General features: G+C 45.3%; 1 protein-coding gene across 1 annotated transcript; it reads left to right on the top strand.

Annotated features, from left to right (window-relative positions):
• The first annotated feature begins 16,113 nt into the window (after positions 1-16,113).
• Positions 16,114-25,518, top strand: LOC146350801 (uncharacterized). The gene is made up of 8 exons (XM_084845653.1): positions 16,114-16,138; positions 21,536-21,633; positions 21,861-21,932; positions 22,469-22,527; positions 22,776-23,410; positions 23,662-23,736; positions 24,037-24,102; positions 24,579-25,518. Exons 1-8 carry the CDS (start codon positions 16,114-16,116, stop codon positions 25,001-25,003), a joined length of 1,455 nt encoding a protein of 484 aa, XP_084701779.1. The 3' UTR covers positions 25,004-25,518.
• Positions 25,519-26,934: the final 1,416 nt, after the last annotated feature.

Here is a 26,934-nt window from a genome sequence, read left to right as displayed (position 1 = left end):
ATTCCTATGCCATTCCAAAGGAAATCTGAAAATTATGGATCAGCGGACAGAGGGCCCATTGCCATGGAGCGTATATCATATCTGGGCTTTAGGGATGTCTGGGGCTGCCAATTCTATCATTTGTGAGCAGTTTTGGGACTCCTGCTCTTCTCTGTGGGGCTACTCGTCTCAATCCAATGCATTCCTATGGCCATTAAGAACATAAGAAGAACCATGCTGGATCAGACCAAGGGTCCATCTAGTCCAGCATTCTGTTCACACAGTGGCCAACCAGCTGTCGACCAGGAAACAACAAGCACGGCATGACTGCAACTGCACCCTCCCACCCATTTTCTCCAGCAACTGGTGTACATAGGCTCACTGCCTCTGGTACTGGAGGTAGCATATAGCCTTCAAGCTTAGTAGCCATTGATAGCCTTTTCCACCAGGAATTTGTCTACCCCCCTTTTAAAGCCATCCAAGTTGTAGGCCTTCACTACATCTTGTGGTAGCGAATTCCATAGTTTAACTATGTGCTGTGTGAAGAAGTACTTCCTTTTATCTGTCCCAACTCTCCCACCAGTCAGCTTCATGGGATGACCTTGGTTTCTAGTATTATGTGAGGGAGAAAAAAATTAGGGGTGTTGGAGAATTTCACCATGGATTCCAGGGAGGCCGAATGCCAGCGCATTTGGCCCCCCGGAATCCATGGCAGAATGAAGCCACCCGCCCCACCACCCCACAAAATGGGCCTGAAATGGAGCCTACCTTTGTCAGCCGTTCCGGTGCTCCTCGAATGGCAGCTGCATCTGAGGCTGCCATTCACCTCCTTTCAAATGGCCATGATAGGCTACATAAGTATTTACATAGCCTATCACGGCAAAAGACAGGGGCGCAAATGGCAGTGGCTAGGGCGGCCGCCATTTGCATTCCTGCCTATTGCTGTGATAGGCTACGTATATATTTACATAGCCTATCACGGCAAAAGACAGGGGCGCAAATGGCAGCGGCTACAGCGGCCGCCATTTGTGTTCCTGCCTATTGCTGTGATAGGCTACATATATATTTACGTAGCCTATCACGTCAAAAGACAGGGACGCAAATGGCGGCGGCTACGGCGGCTGCCATTTGCATCCCTGCGCAGCCCAGCGGCCAGATGTCCGGCTGCGGGTGGCCCCGGCTGGTGGCTCCACGGAATTGCCATGGAGTGGAGCCAGCCGGGGAGAATTTTGCGGGGAGGAATGGAGCACCTCCCCCCCCCACGAATGACCCCAGACAAAACGGTGAGTCAATTTTGTACATCCCTAAAAAAACCTTCCTCTCCTTTCATTCTGAAGGACACCTGAATATTGTGGCCATGTAGAAGGATGGGTCATTCCCATGAAGCGTGCTTATAATAGTGACTCTTGGGCACTTTGGCGGCATTAACATGAGCAGTTTCGGGGCTCCTGCTATTTTCTGGGGGCTTCCTATATTAGTCTGGTGCATTCCTATGGCCATTCGGAAGGACATCTGAATATTATGGCCATGCACTAGGAGGGGAATTCCTAAGGAACATGCATCAAATTAGTGCTCCTGGGGCAACTAACTCTTTCACCCATGTACAGTTTTGGGGCTCCTGTTCTTTTCTGTGGGACTGCTTTTCCAGCCCAATGCTTTCCTATGGCCATTCAGAAAGACACCTGAATATACATGCTCAAGGAGAGGGACATTCCTACTGAGCATGTATCAAATAGGATGCTTGGGGGTACTAATTCTGTGGCCAGGAGCAGTTTTGGGGGTCCTGCTGTTTTCTGTGGGGCTCCTTGTCTCAGTCCAATGCATTCCTATGGCCATTCTGAAGGAGACCTGAAAATTATGGCCATGCAGACAGAAGGGCCATTCCCATGGAGTGCGCAACTCCTCTGGGCTCTTAGGATGTTTGGGGGGTACTTACTGTATCACCAGTGAGCAGTTAGGGAGCTCCTGTTCCCTTCTGTAGATCTGCTTGTCTCAGTCCAATACATTCCTATGGCCATTCCAAACGGGAACTGAATATTATGGGCATATGCAAGGCGGGGCTTCTTTGCAGGACTGGCATCTCTCACACTCAGTCAGCCATAGCCCTGACTCCTGCAATGTAGATATAATAATGATGAACTTTATCCACATGGATTCTCAGGGTAATATTTTAGAATCATAGAATCATACAATAGTAGGGTTGGAAGGGGCCTACAAGGCCATCGAGTCCAACCCCCTGCTCAGTGCAGGAATCCAAGTCAGAATGGATTTTAAATGTTTACAAACTCAGAATAAAATTACAAGACTTGAGTTAGAACAATCATGGACTCCTGTCTTTGCTCCTCCCTTTCCTCTTTGGGTAGACACACTACTGACCAATCTGAGCAACACTAAAATCCTAGATTTCTGAATTGATGTTTTTGAGGCAGCAATCACTTCCCACTGGGTAAGACCCTCCAAAAGGCTTTGAAATGAACCAGGAAGTTCTTTCTCCAGACAGTGGGTGTGTCAAACGTTGCTCTGACTTCATACTTCATTCATTGGGTAAACACCCTGAAAGGCAGGAGCAGCTATTTTTGCTTTGAAAACAAATGGGCATAATAACGGTTGAGCATCTTGCATTGTATCTCAGGTTCTACAAGGATTAGAGACTTGCATTTTTAAATGAAACCTGAGGATCTTGGGATTATACAAAACAAGATGTGTCCCACAACCCTAAGCTATATAACAGCAAAACAACCAGGCTAGGCATACTGATGATAATATATATGACAAAATCTAATGATAAAGGTTTGTTTTTTATCTGTGTAGCTTAAAACCATACATCTAAACAACAAAAGAGAAATACGGTATTATTGTGCTGAAAAAACCTAACCATACCAAAAATAATCAGTACCAAATGGACCAAATGCATTTCGACACAGAGTCTCCCTCAGTGGTCTAGTACAATTAGGACATGGTCTAGTATAGAAACGGTACGCCAAAGAACGAACAAACATATGTATGGAAACACACTGTATACAACAGATTTCTCACAATTACTAACATTAGACACTGCAGTAGTTAAACCTGTGAATATAAAAAGAATATTGTGTTTAATTTTTTTAGGGCGCAATCCCTTCGGGATAGGTGGCTGCCTCCGAACTTGGAGGCGACCGCCTATCCAATGCAGGGCAGGAGGAGCACGGAGGGGATCATACCCTCTGTGCTTCAGCTGCCCTGCATTTATGGCTAGACAGCCGTTTTCGGCTGTCTCGCTGTGGGACCTCGGAGCACTGGAAGTGGCAGCCAGACAACACGTAGGATGTGTTGTACCAGCATTTCCGACTTCCCCGCCCCGACACGACTCCAGGAACGCCCTGTTTTTGCTGCTCCGTGCTCTTCTTCCGAGCGTGGAGTGCGGGGCCATTCCACACTGCCTACGAGGAAGCACGGGAGGGGGTGGAGGTTGGTTCTCAGGGAACCCATCTTGGAGCATGGGCTCTGAGGTCAGTTCCCAGGAACCAACCTATCCTATGGCCGTCTAGCCGCTGACTAGCAGCCATAGGATTGTGCCCTTAATTATGGTTAAAAACTGATACTTAGGTGTATATTAAAATATAAGAAAAAATTAAAGAATTAAAAACTCATCAGATAATAAGTCTTGCCAAACCCCCTCTAGTAGATGTACCAGCCAAGGCATGTACATGTTATAATAGTAACTAAACTGCAAGGGGAGTCAAAGGCTCCACTATAAACTGTTTTTAAGAATGGCAAGAATTGCAGTATTCCTAAAAACAAATACAGCTAAATACATGCCAATTAAAAATCCAATAAGATACAAAGTTACACAGGTATAAACCCAAATACTCACAAACAGATGGTTAACCAATGCAATAATAGGGTAGCTCTGAATACTGCCCTAACGGGGCTTCAAGCTATCCACTCTGTCTGAGTGAACCTGGAGCTCCAGTTAAATTCTTGAAATCATGAAGGCACAGATGTAGGGGATGGAGCCTGATAAGAGTCAGAACATACTTTTATTGTATATAGCCATAAACCTTTACCATGAGAGAAAAAGTTTAAAAAAGGAGGACCTTTCCCAATACAAAACTTTAATTTTTTAAAAAAAATAAAACTCAGCAAAATCATTACGAACAAACCATGTTTACTGACCACTAAAAAGGTTAACCACACAAATATAGAAGATGAGATTTATAATAGATCATAATTCTTGATTTGGCAAGCCCACGGCTTCTTGGCCAAAGCAAATTGGGCAACCACATATGTGATATCAGCTGAGAGTTCTATTACTACTTCCTCAGTTGCTTGATCCAAACACAGCTGATAATAATAGATGACAAAAAATTGCCTCTAGGATCCTTGTACAAAGAAGAGAACAGCAAACAGTGAATTATGTTTTCAGTCTGATTGCAACATATACAGTTCCATTCTGTGGCTGGGATTCCAAGTTATCTCCCATCGAGATATGCAGAGGGCATCAACTGGAACTTGAGTTCTATAAAAGCCCTTTGAAGCTGTGCAAGGGTCAATACCTCAAAATAATGTGATCTTGCATGATTGGTCTTAAGTTAGGGGTACCAAATAGAAAATCGTTGTCAACAATAACTGCCCTATCTTGACTAGCATCATGGTAAAAACAAAGAAAGAAAACAGTTCCTAAGTGCATGTGGATAAGGCTTAAATATTTTTCCATAGAAAGATCATAAATCTCTAGTCTATTTTGACACGGCTGAGCCCAGCCACCAGACCTTAATTGCTCAAGCCAACAGAGCTTGGTAATGGAGTCTATCCATTTAGTCTGTGGCAATACTTAAGGTAAGATAAATTGATTCTCGCTGCTATTGATGGAAAACCTAACTCAGCTCTAAAGTGGGCTGATGGGGCCCCAGGGGGAAGCCCCATTATCTGCCTCAAATTTATTTTCCACAAATGACACTGAAAGGGGAGACCCATATTTCAGGTGTAATTAGGGGAGCAGCCTCAAAAAAGTAGTGAAAAAGCCCTCTCTGAATCAAATTCCAAAATTTAGAATCATTCCCCTCAATGAGGGCAAGGCCTAGAGACTTCCAATTATTAACAAAAAACACCCACCTTTTTCTTCTTCTTCTGTGCAATGTTTTGTAATCTCTCTGTTGTTGTTATAGCAGAGTAGCTTCATAATTTGCCTTATTAGTTTGTGCAACTCCTTTTTCTTAATCTTACATTCCCTAACAAACCAGGATGGAGAAGTCACAGGGATTCTATCAGATAGGGTAGTAGTCAAATAAGGTCTAAGTACGCCCATTATATCTTGATAGATCTTGCAGATATTCCAGGGCCTTTTGATCATGTTGTCGTAATTCTTGAAGCTGATCATTTCCTAGTATCTGCCTTATATTGGAATCAGTTTGCAAAGACCATTTAAGTCATCTCTTACCCTGTAAATGGCCTGGCATTTTTAGAACTGTCAGCACCCCAGGTTGTATTTCCTGTAATTTCTTGTAATTTCCAGGTTGTATTTCCTGTAAGTGAGGCGGGTGGCTACTAGGAGGAGGGCTTTTTCTGCTGTGGCACCCCGGCTCTGGAATGAGCTCCCTAGTGAGGTTCGCCTGGCACCTACATTGTATTCCTTTCGGCGCCAGGTGAACACCTTTTTATTTTCCCAGGCATTTTAGCTTTCTAAATTTTTATCTTTGCTGTTTTAAATCTGTATTTTAAACTCCTGCACAGCTGCTAGATTTTATTGTGGTTGTATTGTTATATTGTGGTTTTAATGTTCTATATGTTTTAAATTGTTTTATTGTGTGTTTGGTTTTGATTTTTGTGAACCGCCCGGAGAGCTTCGGCTATTGGGCGGTATAGAAATAAATAAATAAATAAATAAATAAATAAATAATTTAAGAATGAACCTAAGGGGAAGATGTTTCAGGTCTGTCTCCTGCTGACAAGCACTGCACATGACATATGGAATAACAGAAGTGACCCTAATATGTAGTCAACTACACTTCCCCCCCTTGTTGGTTATATATGTATAATACCCCTTCGAGTGGTCTAAAGAAGTACCATTAAAACACACAAGCTGAAATTTAAAAATTAAAGAGAAAAGAGCTTAGCCATACTTATAATCGTATCCTGTGAGATCTGGGGAATACTTACTGCTTCCTCTAGATCTATACCTATGACTTTTTCCAATAAAGAATTATCATTACCCATCCTGGCATTTAAGTCACCAGAAATTAAAAAAAAGATGATTCGGGTAGTCTATGAGAAGGCTAACAGGTCATCAAGTTTGCTCCAGGCCTTGGCTGCAGAGCCAGAGGATCTTGGGGGAAGAGAGACATTTACATTTTTTTTAAATTTTTTTCGTAGTGGGCCATAGGCCATTCACATTAACACAAAGTAGGGCCCCCAGTTTACAGCCTTGAATAATTAAAACCTGACAATAATTGGGGGCTACCCCGGCTACCTCCATTCTATACACCTCTACAGTAGATGAAATCAATCTAACCAGGCCTCCACTACCATGACCTAGAGAAGAGGTTTGCAGGGCAGGTTGTTCCCAGATCCTGATTCCTTGTAAATTTAAAGATTTTTTCTCTAGGAGCCAAGTCTCTTGTAGGCGAACAATGTCAAAGATCTGAAGATAGTGGGCAAAATGCAAGTCCACCAATTTATTCCTCCATCCTGCGATGTTCCAGGATAGGAGATTTAAAGACTGGCAATTGTCAGCCCACAGCAAGAGCTACCAAGGGGACAACTCCATTAGCCAAATGCTGCTCATAATCAGGCTCCACCAGACGTACAGAGGTTCCAGGTTGATCAGAGACTAATTGCCAAGGACTATGGCTACTAAGGGTATTGTTGCCAGACCTGAATGACCTATTTCCTAAATATTCCCTGAGGTGTATAGTTTAGAGATTTTAGGTTTGGTCAAGAGGCAGAGCTCGGAAGGAGTCTACTAGCAGTTTTTCCTCATTATCAAACGGTTCCTTCTCTTTATGAGGGGATTGTCCTCTTGGTTGATTCCAAGCCTGATCAAACCCTTCCTGCTCCTGGCTACTTAAGCTTTTATGGCTTATAAAAGTTCCTTCTACAGTATCAAGCTCAATTACATTTATACAGCCACAATCCTCCATCTCTTGACTATTTTTAAGTGTGAAAAAGAGTGGAGACCTAATACCAGAGGGGGTGCCAGGTTCTCAAAAAATCTTGAAATTAAAATACCACTCTCAACAAAAGCATCTCTGTAGTCATATATGCTTCTGGCCTTGTCCCACGCGCTGAAGGTGACCACTGCATGTGCATGGGTATAATTATAATATAAATACTCCACATGGTCTATATTAGCTGTGATAAAGAAGCCCAGGAGAGTTGCATCCAAGATTGTCAGCAAGTATAATTTGCGATCATGCTGAGTTAAGGCCCTCAGGCTTAGGTTAGTTCACTAAAGCCAGTTTTTGGTGATTCAGACTTAAATTCCAGTTAAATTTTTTTGCACTTTCATCTGATGTGGTTTCCATTACAGTGAGGCTAATGACCAAGGGTTCTGCATGTCAGGAACATGGTCCTGATCCTGTGCTGATGTAAGTGAGGAAGGCTGAAGAAGAGGGGCAGATATATTTTCAGACTGGAGTTTGGTAATGTCACCATAGATACCTTTGTTCTTAGATTTCTACTTCTTGACTTTAGGGCCTATTTCCGTTAAATACTTTTGTCAAGCAGTTTAAAGAGATTCCCAAACTCCATTTTCTTGTAGCTCATGGACTTTGCACTTTTAACATTTTTGCTGATCTGCAAATTACTGCTGCCTTTCTTCTTAGCCACTCTCCTGCTCACCTTCCTATGCAGCACAGTGAGGTTGTTTGTGCCCCAGTTATACTCGACCCTGTTCCTAAATCCACTCCTCCAAGCTCCGGGCCAGCCTTTTTATGAATTTTAACCAGTGCAGTTGGGAGGTTGTTACATTCCAACAGAAAAGATTTGACATGGTCAAGGTCCTTCATTATCAAGAAAACCTAGCCTTCAGTTGGTACTTCTGATATACTCCCTCCATTCATTACCTCAGGCTGATTGGAGGGCCCTTTTTTGTTTTTGTTTTCTTTCCCATCATTACAGGCCAGCTCCACAACTTGTCTTAGCATCATTTGGTTTAATTGATTATCCTCCTCAGGTAGCAGCCTTAACCCTGAGGATGCCATGTTCTCAGAGAAGGCCAGCTCTTGTGCAAGGTTCACAGAGGATAAATCCTCATTTAAACCATGTATATTGCTTTTAAAAGCCAGAGTCCAATCTAAGATGGAAGTTGGGGAGTTTGTGGAAGGTGTGATCACATCTTTATCCTCCTTTTCTACTGCTCTAGATGTAAAAAAGAAATGCGTAATTGTCATTTGGCTCTTTTGTTCATTCTCAGCAGAGGGAGTGATACGTAGTGCCTGTTAACCCCTTCTAGTAAGCAACATTTTGTTGCATAGGTTTCTACTACCGATAAAAACAGTACTGAACAGGAGAATACCCACAACCTTGACAAAATTTATGCCTTAAGGTTCACTCAGATCACTTTTTACTTGTGCTGTCCAGTTTACTTACAGCCACCAGAAATCCTTATCTCCTTTTGCTGGTCAAACCTCTGAATTTGCAAGGTCACTTCTCTGCTCAAATATAGCTTGTTATCTAGTTTAGGGTCCAATCTACATTGCGCCCGCCATCGCAATGAATTCGGTGTCCTATCGGGTTAAACGATCTCGCATTAAAACGTGATTATCCACACTCACCCATATTCCCTATTGCGGTGCTTCATCGAATGCGCGAGCTCGGTTCACACTCGAGCGCTGGGCTGTTTTCCTGTGTGCGCTTGTCTGATCTCGGAAGCTAAGTGGGGTTGGACCCGGTCCGTAGTTGGATGGGCGACTGCCTGGGAATCAGGCTTCTTGCATTGAGCAGGGGGTTGTTCTATCCCTTCAAATGAGACTAAGTTTTACCCCCTCCTATACCCTGCTCTGGATTTTTTTTTTTTAATTAAGACGTTATCTTTGAAGAATCGTGGCTTCTGCATGATTTTTTTCCCTCTAATTCAGGCATGATCTTCAAAGATGCAGGAACATCTTCGAAGATCATGTCTGTGAACAATGCAGGAAGCCTGATTCCCAGGCAGTCGCCCATCCAACTACTGACTGGGTCCGACCCTGCTTAGCTTCCGAGATCAGACAAGCGTGTGCGCATCCAGCCCTTTGCTTGTTGCTGAGGAAACGGGGGCTGCTGAGGAAGCTATGCGATCAGTAGCCGGAAGACGCCATGGGGCCGTCGAGAGCTGTGATTGGACAGGAGGGAAATGAAAACACCGGCATATATGGACAGGCAGGGGAGGGGACTACGACTGGATACGGTAGCGAAGGTGGAAAATCAGAGCACATTAAGGGGAAATACCGGGATATCAGGGTATTGAAAGCGGGAGCATGGAAGCGGGAAATTCCGGTTCCAATTCGAGGCGTGTACTGCGTAGTGTGAAAGATGGGCGGTGAAACCTCATTGGAAGTGAAAAAACCTGTAAGTGTAGATCAGCCCTAGCAGAGGGCAAAACAAATACTTTGAGAGTGCTCTTCAAAGCTAAAAGCCGTGTAAACTGCTGTAATTTGTGGAGCACCTGATAAGAGATGTAATTAATTCCTTAAAGGGCAACCATCCAGAGCGAATGGATATCAGCAGATAGTTTAAAAACATCACCAGTTTTACAGCAATCAAACACTTAATGGCCAAACATGAAAAAGATTGCGAAGAAACTGCAGTAGAATACACGACTTCTATCAGCAGGCAAAAAATACTCATTACTCAGCTAGGTAGGAGAGGCTACCCAATGAAACTGCTGAGGGGGCAGGGGGGTCATGTACAAGGCCCTGAACAGCAAGAGGAATGAGCTTTTGCTACTCAGGAGTCAGCGGCAAATGGATAGAATGGTGGACCCTTTAACTTATGAATGGTATACCAGCAGGTTTTGTGATATCATCAACAGATATTGGCACCTCTTGAAAAGATATACCTGGATACCAAGGAGGCTCCATGTTTGCTTATAGATGAAAACAGAACTTCAGGGGTATCTTGGTACATAGTGCTTGCAGACCCAATCCCAAACTGACAGATAGAACACTTTTAGGGGAAGAAGAAAAAAGGAACTTTCCCTGTGGCCATTGCAGCATTTGTGTAAACTGCTGTAGAGGCAAAAGCTTTGTTAACCCTTTAGGCAATGTACAATATCCATATTGAGGGTTCTTTAACTATAACACTAGAGGTGTGATATATGCCATTGCATGCCCTTGTAAGTGTGTGTGTGTGTGTGTGTGTGTGTATGTATATATGAATGACAACAAGAGCCATCAAGACTAGGATTAGTGAACATAAAAGTTGTACAAGGAACCGGAGGCTGCAAGCCCCCCTTGTTCAGCACTTTATGGATTATGAACATCAACTCAAGGACATGAAGTTTTGTTGTTTGGAAAAAGTTGAGGCTCAAGGACAACAACTGCACCGCAGACTTCTACAATGGGAACTGTTCTAGATCTTGACTTTAAAGACTAAATCTCTGGCTGGCTTGAATGAAGAGATTAACTGGATGGTTATACATTCATATAGACTACTAACACAGTGCTTTGTTTATATTTTGGCCATTATGTGTTTGCTTAAAAACATCACCAGTTTTACACCAATCAGTCTAATGATATCACTTAGCTCTGGATGGTTGCCCTTTAAGGAATTAATTACCACTCTATCAGGCTCCATCCCCCACATCTGAGCCTTTGTGGTTTCAGAAATGTAATTGACAGCTCCAAGTTTTCTCAGACTGAGTGAATAGCTTGAAGGCCCCCATTAGGGCAGTGTTCAGAGCTACCCTATTATTTCATCAGTTAACTATCCGTATGTGAGTATTTGGTTTTATACATGTGTAACTTTGTATCGTAGAGTGCAATCCTATGGAGATAGACATCAGCCTCCAAACTTGGAAGCTGACACCTATCCAATGCAGGGAGGCTGGAGCATGGAGGACACCTATGCTAGACAGTGGCATTCTGGTTAGACTAGTAACATTCTGGCTAGGTGGCATAGCAATCTGTTTCGCAACCATCTATCCTGCCTTTCCCTTCTACCTTTCTCTTCCTATGATCTTTTGCATGTGAATCTCTTCCTCTTTGTTTGTGCCTTGCCTGTTTCTTCTTTGCTCTTCCTTCTGACAAATCTAGCTTCCCCTCAATGCCCGATGCGAAGATCTCTTTCCAAGGGCTACGGTGCTTGATGCAGTATCTAAAATGAGAGGCTCTGTGGAATCAAGACTGCCTAGAAGTCACCCCCCCCCCCCGCTCTAATTCCAGGAGACATAGAAGGAAAGGAATTCCGAACACACTTTTCATAAAACTTAATGAGCCTTTGGCATTCAAGACAGGATCTGAGAGCTAAGAATTGGTTGACTAGTACCCAAAGGCAGTCTTTAATGTAACACTCTATGCATATGTTCTGCCTCTCGTGTGTGTGTATGTGTGTGTGTTGAGAAACAAAGAGTTCTATATGTATTTTTCTGCTTTTACAAGGTCTGTTCCCAAATTGTCCTTTTGTTTCCAAAGCCTCTACAAACTGGAGTAGTATTGGAAGCCCTGATCCAACTCTAACCATTCTTTAAAAGGTTGTTTGCATGTTACTAATTGTGACAGAATATGTATGGGAATGCACATCTTTTACACCAGCCCCTCTTTTAAATATTTTGACATTAACACCCATATTTTGAAATAGCCACACGGAACACCTTTTTGTGGGTAATCGTTTTAATCTTATTTGTTATTGAAGTCCAACTCAAGTATAAATTATCTTTCTTCTCCAATCACATCTATTACTTTTAATGCATACACATCAGAACATGATTTCCAGTTGGTGCATACGTACATGTGGCTTGATCATGCTCATGTTCTGATGTGTATTTCCAAATATTTTTCTCAGCCTTTAAAAACTGAAATTAAAATTCTGAACCTATATATTTCCTTGTAACCCTGTTATCATACAGGTCTTGTATTCCCAAATCAACACCTACTTTTAGCGAATGTATTTTCTTCCATCTTCCAAAGACTTTATAATTCCCAGTTCATGGTATGGCAGTTATTCGCCCTCTTATTGCAATCATTCATATCTTCTTTGCTCGGGCTGATCTATCCATATTGTAAATAGGGGAGGTCGAAAAGAGCCACCTTCAGTTCACCACCACATATGCAAGTGATAAATTGGAGGTGGCTATTGCAGTTCCATTTTCAGGGTCACAAATCGACGACACTCAAAATGGGTTCAGGGGACAGTCTAATCTTTTAACACAAAGACGGGGTTTCTTTCCTACCCCCCATTTCTTCTTTCGTTTTAACCCTCCTCAATTCTTAAAAAACAAACAAAAAACATTTCCAAATAAAACATGCACAGGATTCAGCAGCACTACAGGAGCAGTGAAGTTCTGGTTGCCTCCACCATTCTTACTTCCCAGACCGTCTCTGCATACAATGCTAGCAAGTCCATGCGTGCTGATGACCTTCCTGGAGCCAGTTTTGGAAAGAAGCATGGTGCCAGTGGTGAGCACACTCTCAGTGCTGCTGCTGTTATGCTGCCAAAGACTGTGCATATATTATTTTTTTCAAAAGTAAAAAGAAGACCCACCCAAGGAGCTGGGCAGACAGAATGTGCAGTGATTTCAAGACATTCCGCTTCCATGGAAAAAGTGGCAGAGCTGCTTTCTGTGCAGAACTGCAGAGACTTGGATGTTGGCCTTGCTTTCATAAGCTCAGTGAGCCACAAAAAGGGGGAATAGTGTTTGCTTGGCACCGCTACCACAACTTCTGAACACACCCAAACGACTCAGCCTTCATATTGTGTTTGCTCTGTGGTTAGTAATGGAGAATAATTTCAGGAATGTGGGGGTGTTGTTTGGTAATTAATTCTCCAGTTTAGAAATCATTATGAACTGAGGCCCAACCCAATTCTGAACTCCACCTTGGCTCATAAAAGACAATGGCCTAGAATCAGCAGTCCTGTTGCCAATTTCCTCCTCCTTTCACCTCATGTTGATAAATGTACAAAGTTGCGAGGAGAGAGGGAAGGAAAACAACATGTAAGGGCATGATAGAAACAGCCAAGGACTGTTTTGAAGATGTTTCCCATTCTCTTCTAAGACAACTGAACACACTCAGGGCCAGCATTGTTGAAGGGAACTCTGGCAACTGTAGGGAACTCTGCAAGACAATGGTGGCCAAGGGGGCTGGTGATGGCAGAGAAATTCCCCCAGGCCGGGTCTGTCTCAGCTTGGCATATCTAGGGGTGGAAGAATCTGTCCGTTTCAGCTTCTCTCAGTTTCTCATTATTCCAACTTTACGTTTGGTTTGTCCTGAAATTTGAGAATGTTTCCAGTCTTAAGTTTGGTTCATCCCAAAGTGGTAATGTGGCAAGAACGTGAGACAGCGCTTCGCTAGTGGCCACTCCCAGGCTCTGAAATGCCTTGCTAAGGTTGGCCAGGCTGGCTCCATCTCTGTTGTCTTTCCAGCAGCAGTCAAAGATATGTTTATATTCAGACATGCTTCTGGCATTTTTGCTGTTTTGTAGCCAAAGTAGGGTTTAAATCTAGTGGGTGCTGTTATTTCTTTTTCATTGGTGTGTATTTATTTGATAGATTTAATGTTATAATTATAACTTTGCTATTTCATCTGTATTTTATTGTTAGCTGCCTTGGGCACTATTTTTAGTGAAAAGGCAGGATATAAATTAAATAAATGGTTAAAATGCAAATATCCAGGGCATTGATCCAGGGAACTGTAAACAAATGACATTTTACAGCCAATTCATTAAGGTGATGACAAAGTGTTGTATCAAGTTGCCTTGCTCCTCTTTAATCCAAAGGAGGCTTCATGAATGGAAGAGAGGGGAGGGGCAGATCTGCTAATTTCCCCTTTTCCTTGCAGACCCATGTGCCACATCCTCTGGCCTAACAACCAGCAACAGAACGTACCCATCCGGGTATGCAAACCAACCAACTGCAAGTTTTGTTTCGCTGGAAACAAAATTAATTAATTAGGCTTATATCACAGGAATGTTTGGGGCTGTAGACTGAACCATCTGGAGAGCACCATGTTTGGGAAGAGTGCTGTAACTATATTTGTCTAACAGAATTTGTTTGGAGGAGGATTCTGTCAACTTTCAAATTAGAGTTCAGAACTGCTTAGGCATTTCTGTTGAAAGCTGTTTTTCTGTGACTAACCTCTTTCCTGACCTCTGTGTAAGGAAAAGCCTACAAAAGAGCCCCCCCCCCCCGCGAGTTCTGAATGGCTTAGTGCGTTCTGGTGAGGTGGAAGAGATGGCTTTGGCAGGGGCAAGGGGTACTGGAGGCAGGCGAGGGGTGCCAGGTGTCTTCTCTTGAGTGCTCTGATTTTGACCCAATACGGAGAGGACATTTGGGGGGGTTGAAAGATTCCCCTCCCATTTTGACTTGGGTTTTTCAAGTCCCAGGGTTTAAATCCAAGTCCGACTTGGATGAACTCCCATGACAGTCCTGTTTATTTACTAGTTGCAACATATTGAATTATATCTTAATTATAGTGAATGTGTTATCAGTATGGTTTTGCCTACCTGGCAGTTTATAGGTCATCAAAAGAGCCAGGTATTCTTTAATTACCTGGATTCTCTACCCAGCCATTAGGATGTGACATCTATCAGAATTTGGGAAAGACAAAGGGAAATATCTAGAAGCAGTTTGTAGTGGACATACGGAGAGACAAAGCACTGTTTTCTTTTGGTTGTGTTTTTTTTTTAACTGGATCTGGCGAAAACTGATACATCCTTGGGATATTGATTGATTGGATTCGTACCCTGCCTTTCTACAAAAAATGGCACTCAAGGCAGCTTACACAATTGTGTACAGTGGCTCTTCGTGAATCTGAAGTGCTATTAGTGGTTGTTGTGCCTCCTCTAAGGAGAACTTCAGCAATTCTACTTAAGGCTGCAATTCTATATACACTTATCTGGAAAGAACTCTCGTTGAACTAAATGGGACTTACATCTGAGTAGACATCCATAGGACTGCACTGTAAAAGAATTGTGGAGATAAACATGATTTCTGATGATGAATAAGAGTGCTAAAGATAATGCTTTTGAAACAGTAATGTATATATAGGGATGGTTGAGGATTTCATTCTGTATGCATTTTGAAGTGAACTCAGCTGATCCACATTTCCTGAGTTAATGTACTGATCAGAACACAATTGTCCTTTTGATTTGACTTATTCAAACTTTGCAATTCAGTCCTCTGCTCAGAAAATTGAACAAAATGCATATTTTAGTATAAAATATGTAGAAATCTATATTATGACATAAATGTTTAGAAACACGTATTTTGTGAGAAAATACATTAAAAGTATATAAGTAAATATAAATTTTCATGCAAATTTCTTTTAACTTAAGATCAATAGGGAAATGGGGTAGACAGATTTGTGTGACTGAACACATGCAAAAACTGATATGGAGTGGAAATAGACTAATCAAGCCATCCATATTCATTCGTGTGTGTGTATGCACATATGTACACACACACACACACACACAGTCTTGTTCTAGGTTTTATCTAGTTGGTTCAACCTTGGAGTGTGGCAAGATGAGAGAGTAGCATTATGACAATCTTAAACCCTTAACGAAGAGGTTCTGTCTAGCTGCCCTGGCTAATACCTCTTGATTGACCTCTCCTGTTTGGATTTTCCTTTAACAGCCATCTACGTTAGCAACCATCATCGCAATTCCCTTTCTCTACCAGTGTGTTTATCTTTGTTATAGGGCCACAGCTGACTGCTTCTATCTGACAGTGACATCTTGCATTTGGCTTCTCTTTACTAGGGATCGACAGACTCACCTCCATCCGGGGACGCTGGTTGCTGCCGCAGCTGCCTGATTGTTGTGTTGCATGAACCCTAGATGGCTCGGTGAGTGACTAGCAAGTGCTGTGAGGCTGCCCACTCCTTCCCTGAGCACCACTGTTACACAAAATGGCATCTTCGGTCTTTCTGGAAAACTAACGTTGCGTAGATTGTGGCTGTAAAGGGGCCACCTACACAACATTACAGGCATAGATGGGCTATTTACACCTGTTCGTGGACCATGCAGCGCTTGGTGAACGGGTCTGGTAAGTGCTGTGTAGTCTGTGAATGGGAGTCCAGGTGGCTGAGCGGGGGGGAGTCCTTCGAACTCCACCCCTGTATCAGGCACTTGCAACATCCCTGCTGTCAACAACAAAATGGCTAGGCCTCAGTGCTGCTGTTTGGCCTTTACCACCTACAACAAAATGGCTAGGCCTCAGTGCTGCTGTTTGGCCTTTACCACCCTCTAATGGTGTCCCTCATAAAGGGAAGGGGCTGCTGAGTGCCTGGTAATGGAAAGCGGGCTTAGTACTCTTCTCCCAGGTGCATAACAGGTGAAATTCAGTAGGTGCAACTTTACCTAGCATAGGAGGATGGAAACAAGGCTGTGCTGTTCTGCTTGTACTTCAGCTGCATGTCAGCCCGAAGAGCAGTGGGTGTAGTTCCACCTCCAAATGTGGAGGGGAAACTCCACCTGCTGAGCTTTTGCCTCTCACTCAGACACAGAGCTCCAGGCATGGTGGAGGTTCCTTGTAAGGGGTAGTGGATCCAGTTCTCTACCCAGTGCATGAGAGGCAGAAATTCAATTGGTGCAGCTTTACTTCGCATCTGAGGATGGGAGCGGCTCCTGTGGATATTCTGCTTGTACTTCAAGTGTGCCCCTCTCCCTCCTGGAGGGAGATGACGTGTCTGGCTTTTTAGTCGCTCAGGTGGTTTACGGCAGCATTTCTCAAACTGTGGGCTGGGGACTACCAGTGGGTCTCAGCCCACTTTCAGGTGTGCTTCATTGCTGTAGCCCACCCAGTATTTCCAGCAGTAAGGAAGAAATTGTGTGTGTGTGTGTGTGGGGGGGGGAGGGACTAAGTTATAAGTTAAGTGTGAAAAGAGAAGGGCAGGAGAAAAGTAAGGATACTCCAAGAGGCATGCGTCGTGGTTAAGGAAAAAAGCATATCTCAAATAAATTATCCTCCACTTTGTTGTTGTTGTTCAGTTGTTCAGTCATGTCCGACTCTTCGTGACCCCATGGACCATAGCACGCCAGGCCTTCCTGTCCTGCGCACTCTCCCGGAGTGTGCTCAGGCTGAAATTGGGAGGCTGAGTCATGATGCCTCCAGAGCCAGCGTCTGTACTTCACTTGAGAAAGGCTGAATTTCCTGTTACATGAAAATCTTTGTGGCAAGAAAATCAGCAATTTTCAAAGAGATATTAGACAGAAATATAAAATTATCTTGAGGAAAGATAAATTATCCCTGCTACTAGGAAAAAAGAGCTCCTGTGTTAATTCTACTTTAATAAAGCAATGCATTTATTTATGCTGCTATTATACTGCAGGGGTGGGGAACTAAATGGTGGGCCTTTTTTAAAAGTATAAGTTAAAGTTTAACACATTTTGAAATCCAGCTTTCCCAGAATTTTCCCTGATGCAGCCCGTCTCCAGGACTGTACAGGGAATGATATTTCCTTATTGAAATTCTAAGACAGGGGTCCCCAATGTGGCACCCAGACAGACCTCAAACAGCACCCATGAAGATCTCCACTCCCTTTGTTGTTGTTCAGTCGTTCAGTTGTGTCCGACTCTTCGTGACCCCATGGACCATAGCACGCCAGGCCTTCCTGTCCTGCGCTCTCTCCCGGAGTGCGCTCAAGTTCATATTCATTGCATCAGTGATGCTATCTAGCCATCTCATCCTCTGCCGTCCCCTTCTCCTTTTGCCTTCAGTCTTTCCCAGCATCAGGGTCTTTTCCAGAGAGTTTTCTCTTCGCATTAGGTGGCCAAAATATTTGAGCTTCAGCTTCAGTCTCTGTCCTTCCAATGAGCACTCAGGGTTGATTTCCTTTAGGATGGACTGATTTGACCTCCTTGCAGTCCAGGGGACTCGTAAGAGTCTTCTCCAGCACCACAGTTTGAAAGCATCAATTCTTCGGTGCTCAGCCTTCCTTATAGTCCAGCTCTCACAGCCATACATTACTACTGGGAAAACCATAGCTTTGATTAGACGGACCTTTGTCGGCAAGGTGATGTCTCTGCTTCTTACTATGCTGTCTAGGTTTGCTATAGCTTTCCTCCCAAGGAGCAAGTGTCTTTTAATTTCATGGCTACAGTCACCGTCTGCAGTGATCTTGGAGCCCAAGAAAGTAAAATCTGTCCCTGCTTCCATCTCTTCCCCTTCTATATGCCAGGAAGTGATGGGGCCAGATGCCATGATCTTCGTTTTTTTAATGGTGAGTTTCAATCCAGCTTTTGCACTCTCCTCTTTCACCCTCAATAAGAGGCTCTTTAGATCCTCTTCGCTTTCTGCCATTAGGGTGGTATCGTCTGCATATCGGAGGTTGTTGATAATTCTCCCGGCAATCTTAATTTCGACCTGTGATTCATCCAACCCGGCGTTTCTCATGATGTACTCTGCATATAAGTTAAATAACCAGGGTGACAATATGCAGCCTTGTCGTACTCCTTTCCCAATTTTGAACCACTCGGTTGTTCCATGTCTGGTTCTTACTGTTGCTTCTTGACCCTCGTACAGGTTTCTCAGGAGACAGGTAAGGTGGTCTGGTACTCCCATCACTTTAAGAATTTGCCACAGTTTGTTGTGATCCACACAATCAAAGGCTTTAGCATAGTCAATGAGTCCACTCCCTGCGGGGTGGTGGGGGGGTGGCAGGCCATTCCGCCACAGATTTCAGGGGGCCGAATGCACTGGCATTCGGCCTCATCGAGATCCATGGCGGAATTCTCTGACATCCCTAATTGTCATACCAGGTTCCTCTCTAACACATGTCCCTTTTTAAAGAAACAAGATAAAAGGCAAAGATGACTCTCACAAGAGCCCAATGGAGATAATATGATAATAACATTTACTAATGCCAAAACCGATACCTGAGAACTTGAGAAAATATTTTTAAGCAATTGATTAGAGTACTTCAAAAACTCCAAGAGAGTGATGTCACTGTTGTTGTAATATGACAAAATAATGAGGCAGTTGTTTAAAAAGCTGGTCTCGGTCTCTTAAAACCTACTAGATTTCAAGTTTTCACCAGTCAAAAAATTTAGTCTTACCAGGTATGATGCTAGAGAAATCTTGCTCCTAATAGAAGTATGTGTGGGAGGTGGTCCATGGCTGTGTGAAAAAGAATGCCACAGCGAACCATTTATACAGTCTAATGGTCAGCTGAAATAACGTGGAGTTACATGTTAAAGAAACAAGGTAACTATTTAGAATTAACTATGCCTGTAAGTGGAGGTCCAACTGATATGAGGGACACATGTAGATATCCTGGCTAGAAAAATAATAAGAGGAATTCAGAGGGGAAAAACAAATTAAAGAAAAACAGACGGATCTAGTTTGTCATTTAAACCCACTGGAGCCATGGATTTTAATTTGTTTATCCAAAAAATTTCCTTCTTGGCCAATGCCTCAGATAACACAGTATGTTTATGAGGGATCTGTTGAATATGTTCCAGAGCAAAGAATTTTAACAAATCAGGTGGATGACATTGTTGTGTTAAATGTGTGGCCATCCTGCTTTTGTGCTCTGTAATCCTGAGTCTAAGGGGTCTGGAAAGTTGTCCCACATATAACTTAGGACAAGGACATCTGATAATATAAATGGCATGGTCCAAACTACAGTTAATAAATGATGTTAAAGTCTATTTCTTGTTATCCACAGGATTAAAGAACTCCTTGTTTTGTAGGGATTGCGGACAAGACTTACAGTGCCCACATTTGTAGTGGCCAGTGACTTTATGGGCCTGAGAGCTGCTGTGTGGTATGTGTCTGTGAACCAATCTGTCATGAAGATTAGAGGTTCTGCAAAATCCCATGTGAGTGGACAGTTACTGCAGCCTGGGATTTCCTGGACCAAATGCCAATGCTTGTAAACAGTGTGTTTGATTCTCTGAATTCTAGAGATCAGAACAATCTATCACTCTTCGTCCTAGCATGGGGCTCAAACAGAGACTGTCTGCTGATTCTGTTCTGGAGTTCCCTGGTAAAAAGATCTGCATATGTGTTATACATGTGGTTAAATGTGCTATTTCTTTTTAAGTGTAAAAATTGACTGCAGGGGAGATTGGATTCCAAATGTCTAGGATGATGGCTTAAAAAATATAAGATGGATGTTTTGTCCGTGGGTTTCATAAAACCTCTTACGGAGATTTACCATTGTTAACATGAACCATGACATCCCAAAAAGGAATCTGAAGACAATTCATGTGGCAGATGAATTTAATATTCTAATCAGTGGAATTGATTCACAGAAAAAAGTTGTTCAGTTTAGCAAATTGTGTAAGTACAACAAAGTGTAAGTACAACAAAGGTATCATCAATGTAGCGTCCATAAAATTTAAAGTATTTCTGGTACAGGTTTGGTGGATGTGTTAAGAATAATGGAATTTTCTAATGATGACATGAAAAGATGAGCAATACTGAGGGCAGCTGGGCTACCTATGGCCACTCCTTTAATCTGTAGAAAATACCGAGTATCAAATTGAAAATAGTTCTTTTCTAAAATGATACCAAGCATATCCATAAGAAAATGTGTAGGAGGATTGTCTACAGAACAGGAATCCAGTACATCTTGTATGGTAGATCTGGCATCCTCATGTGGGATGGAGGTGTACAGTGAATTTGCATCCAAGGTGATGAAGCACATGGTAAACTAACCACAGCATAGGATACCATACCATAGGTATATTGCCTAAATAACACATCTGTTAAGGGTATGGCCAGTGACCCTTAACAGCTGTAATTTCCTAGCATTTTGGAACTTGAACGAGTGTGGAAAGCCCTTAACACGACATGCTAAACTGAAAGGTTTTTTGTTTATTGAATTTCAGTATTACATTTTGAGAAGTCTATGGCTACAATGCTCTGATCAGGCAAACTGGAACACTTCAAAGTCTGACATTGTATGATTTTTTACTTCCATATCCTAAGGAGATAGTATTTTAAACCCCAAATTTGAAAACTTTGAGGGAGCATCTAAATACCACTTTTGTTAATGAAACTTTGTATGGTAGTAGGATTGGGGTTGGGGTTAGGGTTATCCTCATACTATTAAGTGATATATTAAACCCATATTTATATTAAAATATGCAATTTGCAACAGGGGTGTATTTTGGGATCACTCTCTCTCTCTCTCTCTCTGTGTTTTATCCTTTCACTTTTAGAATTCAAATTATTTTTGTAATTTCTTTTTGAGTGACATATCATGTTCAATGAGAGATAAAGCCCTTTCACTGTTTCAGGTGATTTGCATACATATGACATGAGAAATTCACAAGGACAATCACTGCAGCACTGGTGGCCATTTTGAATATTCAACTCCCAGTGGGGTTTGCCCTGTTATCCAGTCCCAGACAACAACACTTGTTGGAGGGGGAAACAACCCTACAACAGTCTACGGGCCGATCTACACTCATGTTTTTTTATGCCTCCAAACAGCTTTCAGCACCCATCTTTCACACTTCGCAGCACTCGCCTCATACTGGAATCGGGATTTCCCGCTTCCGCGGTACCACTTCCAACACCCGGATATCCCGGTATCTCCCATCAATGTGCTGTGCTGCTCCCACGCTCGTTACCTAATGTGATCTCGAGCCCCTCCCACACCTGTCCATATTTGACCTATTTTGGATTTCCCCCCTGCCCAATCACAGCTCCCGACGGCACCCTCTCATCTCCTGGGTGCCAAGAGTGTCGCCTCTTCACCAGTCCACATTCCACCCTCTGCCCTCCCTTACCCCGTCCCCCTCCCCCCCCTTTGGAGACTAACTTTGAATCTTCGAAGAACCAGAGCTACGGAGGTGTCGCAGCAGCTTCCCTCTCCCGCACTCGAGCGGTAAGTGCATTCCCTGACCTGTCCCCCTTCTGAATGCTGGCCAACTGATAGCGTCGTCCCCCACCTCCCCATTCTGCATTCCAGAACATGCCGCCGGCCTCCCACCCCGCTATCCCTCTTTCCCCCCTCTCTAGCTGAGAATAACTCCAAATCTTCGAAGAATCGAAGTTCAGAAGGTCTCCATAGCTCCCCTGTGCCCCGTGCTCAAACTGTACACACATTCACCCACCCCGCCTCTTCCCGAGTGAACACTGTAATGGTGGTGTGTATCCCCGTTCAAACCCTACTCTGCTTTCCTCATGACACACCTGCTTGCACCCCACTGCCTCCCTGGCTCCCTTTCTCTCTGCAAAATCTCCTCGTCGAGATACTTCCCCCCACCTGCCTGGGGATTTCAGGGCTGGGAGTTGCTTTTGCTGCGGTGGAACGCGGAATGGTTTTTTGGGAGACTTTACCCATGAGTTGCGCGCAGTGCCCAAGGGTCCTAGAATGACTTCTCTGGGAATGCTCCCCCTCCCAAATTGCTTTCACGACAGGTGTTGTTCTCTCCGCGCTGTGTCTCTCCGGTCACGCCACGTGCTGAAGCTGTGGTCGAGTAAGGAACGGAGGTGAGCCATGGGGTGCCCACGCTCCCACGTGGAATCTCCAGGATTCAAACAAGACGGCCCAGATCAGGGCACACTGTACCCGGGAGTGTCCCCCCCCTCACTCAGGACCCCTGTGCATGCTGGCCAAGCGCGCAGACTCGTGTGGTGGTGCATGGAGAGGGGAGGATTGTCTGTAGCATCGAGCAGCAATGTAGCCCTCCCCCTCCTCAGAGTTCTTCTGTTGTCCTATTTCCAGGATCAGGGTCCTCAAACACCGACTGCAGAGGGGCCCTCCATGGTGGACCCCATCAAGGCAGGCCTTCAGCGCAGCCTTTTTGGCCTGTGGAAGAGCAGGCGGGAAGACCTGCCCAGTTGCCTTCTCCCACCAATGCAAAACCATGATGGCATCCTCCAGCAAGGGAAGAGGGGTGTCCTGGAGGCGCGCGGAGATCGAGGACTTGCTGGACGTTTGGGGGCAGCAGAAGATCCAAGAACAGCTGTGTAGCAGCCACAGGAACTTGGACTTCTTTGAGGAGATCTCCAGAGAGATGACTGCACGTGGCCACCAGTGTAGCGCAATAGAGTGCAGGTCTAAGTCCAAGTCCATGCACCAGGACTACAGGCGGGTGGTGAATCACAACTCACAGTCTGAGAACAGTGCGGCGACCTGCCCGTATTACGCTCAGCTGCACGGGATTCTTCGTGGGGATGCCACAGTCCTCCCAAAGTGCGTTGCGGAGTGTCTGCAGATCCGCAGGGGCTGTGCGCGCGTGGAATCTCCAGAGCATGACCCTCTTGGAGTGCCTTCCTCAGAGCCATTGGGGGCATCAGTGGAAGAAGGGGAGCACTTAGACGTGGATCAGCGCGAGGTTGCTGGGTGTCCCCGCCGGGGTGAGTATCTGCAATGCTGGGCACAGTGCTTTGATATCCTAGTCATGCATTGCCACAGACCTTCCTCAGCGGGGTCCTGGAATGGACCTACTCTTAGCATGGGCCCCGATACAGCTGTGTCCTGCATTCTGTCCCGCACCATGACATCGGCACCCTGAGGTTTAGCAATATGTCCTGGTTGTGGGATTGGGGGCTTGAGGTGCCGAGGTCTAATGTACGCATGAGTTCACACGTTTGCCACCTTTTCACAGGAGATGCCAGCATGGTTTGGGGAGAGGAATGGCTATTCCCAGAACAGGAGGTGGACCAGCCCCATGAGGGGAGCGGTGAGTTGCAGGACGTGTTACAGGTTCTCGGTGCCTATCCCACATTCTTCCCCACTCATGGACTGTTCCAAGCATGCATAATGGGAACTGTGGTACCGGCATGTGCTTTGGGGGGGGTGACTCATGAGTGTGAGTGTGAGCACAGAAGGGTGCAAAGGTGTGAGGTCAGTCGAGGCTTGGGTGCTCACAATGCTTAGTCAGGGTCACCCCATGCCCGCTACCCCATGAATCTCAGTTTCCTGAGCAGTTCTTGCACTGCCTGGTGCTGCGATTTGGCTAATCGGCACTATTGCCCTTTAGGCGGGGACCCGTGCCAGAGCAACCGAGGGGAGACTGCTGCCCGCTGCGACGAGCTGGAGGATACAGGTAAGCTATGTGCTGCGCACGCCCACTCCGGCAGCGGCCCTTAGGGGCAAAATCAACCCACCACGGGCACAGTTTCCTGCCGAGCCCCAACCTCCATCATCACCCCCCTTCTGCTTCCCCAAAGAATCTCCTCTTCACCAACCATGGGTGTTGGGGAGACTCCAGCACCCCCACTCCAGGTTGGGTCGGGTAACACCACTCACTGAGAGGAGGAGAGTTGTGATATATTGTGAAGGGGGAGAGTTAATCTTGCGAGCGTCCTGGGGAAGACTGGCTCGAGTACCCCACCATCGCCGACAACTTGCCTGCGTGTCATGGCCAGGGATTAAGCTCTGTCCACGGCAGCAAAAAGCCACAAATTTGGTTTTGCCGAGGGGTAACTTTCCCTGTAGAGCCAGTCTGTTTGTCTTTTTTCCTGATCTCACCACAGGCAGGTCCATGTGGTGCATTTCAACAATTTCTGCTTTCTCTAACAGAGCAGCTAGTCACCAACAGACAGGCCACCTTATCCCCCACTACGTGCCTGTCACTGATCAGGAATAGAAGGACATGTAGAGCAGCAAACGACATAGCGGAATGCGTCATGCGTCATGCCACCCAGGAGAATGACCGTGTCCTTGCGGTCATGGAGAGAGATGCGAAGGTCTTTAGGGAGTATGTGAGGAGATCAGCCTTAGAGGACGAGGCGGCAAGCAGGGATAGGAGGGCACTCATCAGCTCCATCGATGACCATGCCGTCATTCTCAGAGCAATGCTCAATAAGATGCCCAACCACAGCTCCGGGCAAAGCTCTGCGCAGCATGGCTGGGAGGAAGCGCTGCGTGCACATTCCCAAAACCAACCCGGGCCCACCCCGTGTGGCCATGGCACTACACCCGCATCGTTCTCACCATGTGGGTGAGGGCACCTCCACCCTGATCCGGGGACTCCAGGGAGATCCGCACATCAGTCCCGGGAACCGGATTCCCCCCTAACCTCAACCCCAAAACGCCCGGGGGAGGGGGGGGTCAGGTCAGGCCAGCAAGACTCCATAAACAGCCACGTCACTTCTCCCCATGAGCGAGGGCCCTGTGAGGTGTCCAGCCTGCCCTTAGTGGGGTGCATGGGGCCATGTTAGGGCTACCTGGGATTGGCCCCCTTCAGAGGCGCTGCCAGTTGTTCCCCGCTGTTGTTCCCCATCCCTGTTGTTGGCAATGTTGTTTTTTCCTGTCAAGGACGGTGCCATGACCGCCTAAATCCCAAGCCTCCAGGGGTTGGAACCCGGACCAAGGAAGCACCTGTCTAGCCAGGAGCTCCAGGAGAGGTGGCCAGGAGTGCTCCACCCACCCACCTCACCTACCTCACCTGTCAAGCACGAATGTAATGTTTTGTGGAAATTTTTGAATGTGTTTTGTGAAGTAAAAGATTCCCCACTGCTTCTTGCTTCGCTCCACTCCTTTACAATGTGATGTGGAATACAGGACACGAGACTGGACACGAGACTGGTCTTTTTTAGGAAAAATATTTTTAAGTGCAAATGTTAAACAGTAATTTAAGTGCTCATGTTTCTTTGACTGGTAAGTGCTCTATGTCTATAATGGAAACTTTATAAGTGAGAAAAAATCCTACTTCTTCCCTCCCTGGTAGGGTTGCACGAAAGTCACTTACCTGGTCTCGCAGCTTTTCGCGGTGGGGGGGAGGCGCTTCGCTGCTCTCCCCGCGAAGTTCAGGCCGAGGGGGGGGCTTCCCGCCTCGCCCGGCCGAAATTCAGGCCGGGGAGGAGTCGCCTCGCCTCGCCCGGCCGCGAGATTAAAAGTTAAAAAAACAAAACGCCCCCGTGATAGGCTATGTGACGATTAACATAGCCTATCACGGCTAGATCTGCAAAGTCAGCTGTGATAGGCTACGTAAGTCGTCACGTAGCCTATCACGGGTGACTTAAAAAAAAAAAGCGCGTACGCAAATGGTGGCCCCCATAGGGAGCCGCCATTCACGTTCCTTATTTGGTCGCTGTAGTCTACGTAATCTTTACGTAGACTACAGCGACCAAATAAGGAACGTGAATGGCGGCTCCCTATGGGAGCCGCCATTATCCGTACGTGCTTTTTTTTTTTTTTTAAGTCACCCGTGATAGACTACGTGACGATTTACGTAGCCTATCACAGCTGACTTTGCAAATCTAGCCGTGATAGGCTATGTTAATCGTCACGTAGCCTATCACGGGGGCGTTTTTTTTTTTATTCTTTTATTCGAATGGCGGCGGCGGCAGCCAGTCAAAAGACCGGCTGCCGCTCCCGCCTCGCTCGAACACCCACTGAACCGCCGGCTGGACCCACCGCCGGGAGGGACATTCGGGAAAGTTAAGTCCCGTCCCGGGGGGTGTGTGGGGGGTAGGGGGGTGCGGAGAATTTCTCCCCGAAACTTGTTTGGGGGGCCGAACACGTTGGCGCTCGGCCCCCTGAAGTTTCGGGGAGAAATTCTCCGCCATCCCTACTCCCTGGGGATGTACGAAAGTCACTTACCTTTTCGAAGGGTGACATTCGCGGTGGGGGGGAGGTGCTCATCCCTCCCCCAAAATTCTCTCCGGCCGGCTCCGCTCTGCCGAGATTCTGCAGAGCTGCCGGCCGGGGCCGCCCGCAGCCGGACATCCGGCCACTGGGCAGACAGCAGGGACGCAAATGGCGGCTGCTGTAGCTGCCACCATTTGTGTCCCTGTATTTGGCCATGATAGGCTATGTAAATATTTACGTAGCCTATCATGGAAAAAACAAAAACAAAACAGCAAATGCAAATGGCGGCGTAGGCTATTATGGCAAAAAAATAAATAAATAAAGGGAACGGAAATGGCGTACT

The sequence above is a fragment of the Heloderma suspectum genome, chromosome 3 (genome assembly GCF_057233095.1).
Source record: "Heloderma suspectum isolate Gila_16-S chromosome 3, 16-S_ref, whole genome shotgun sequence".
NCBI lineage: Eukaryota > Metazoa > Chordata > Lepidosauria > Squamata > Helodermatidae > Heloderma > Heloderma suspectum.
This window is presented reverse-complemented; position numbering and strand designations above follow the sequence as displayed.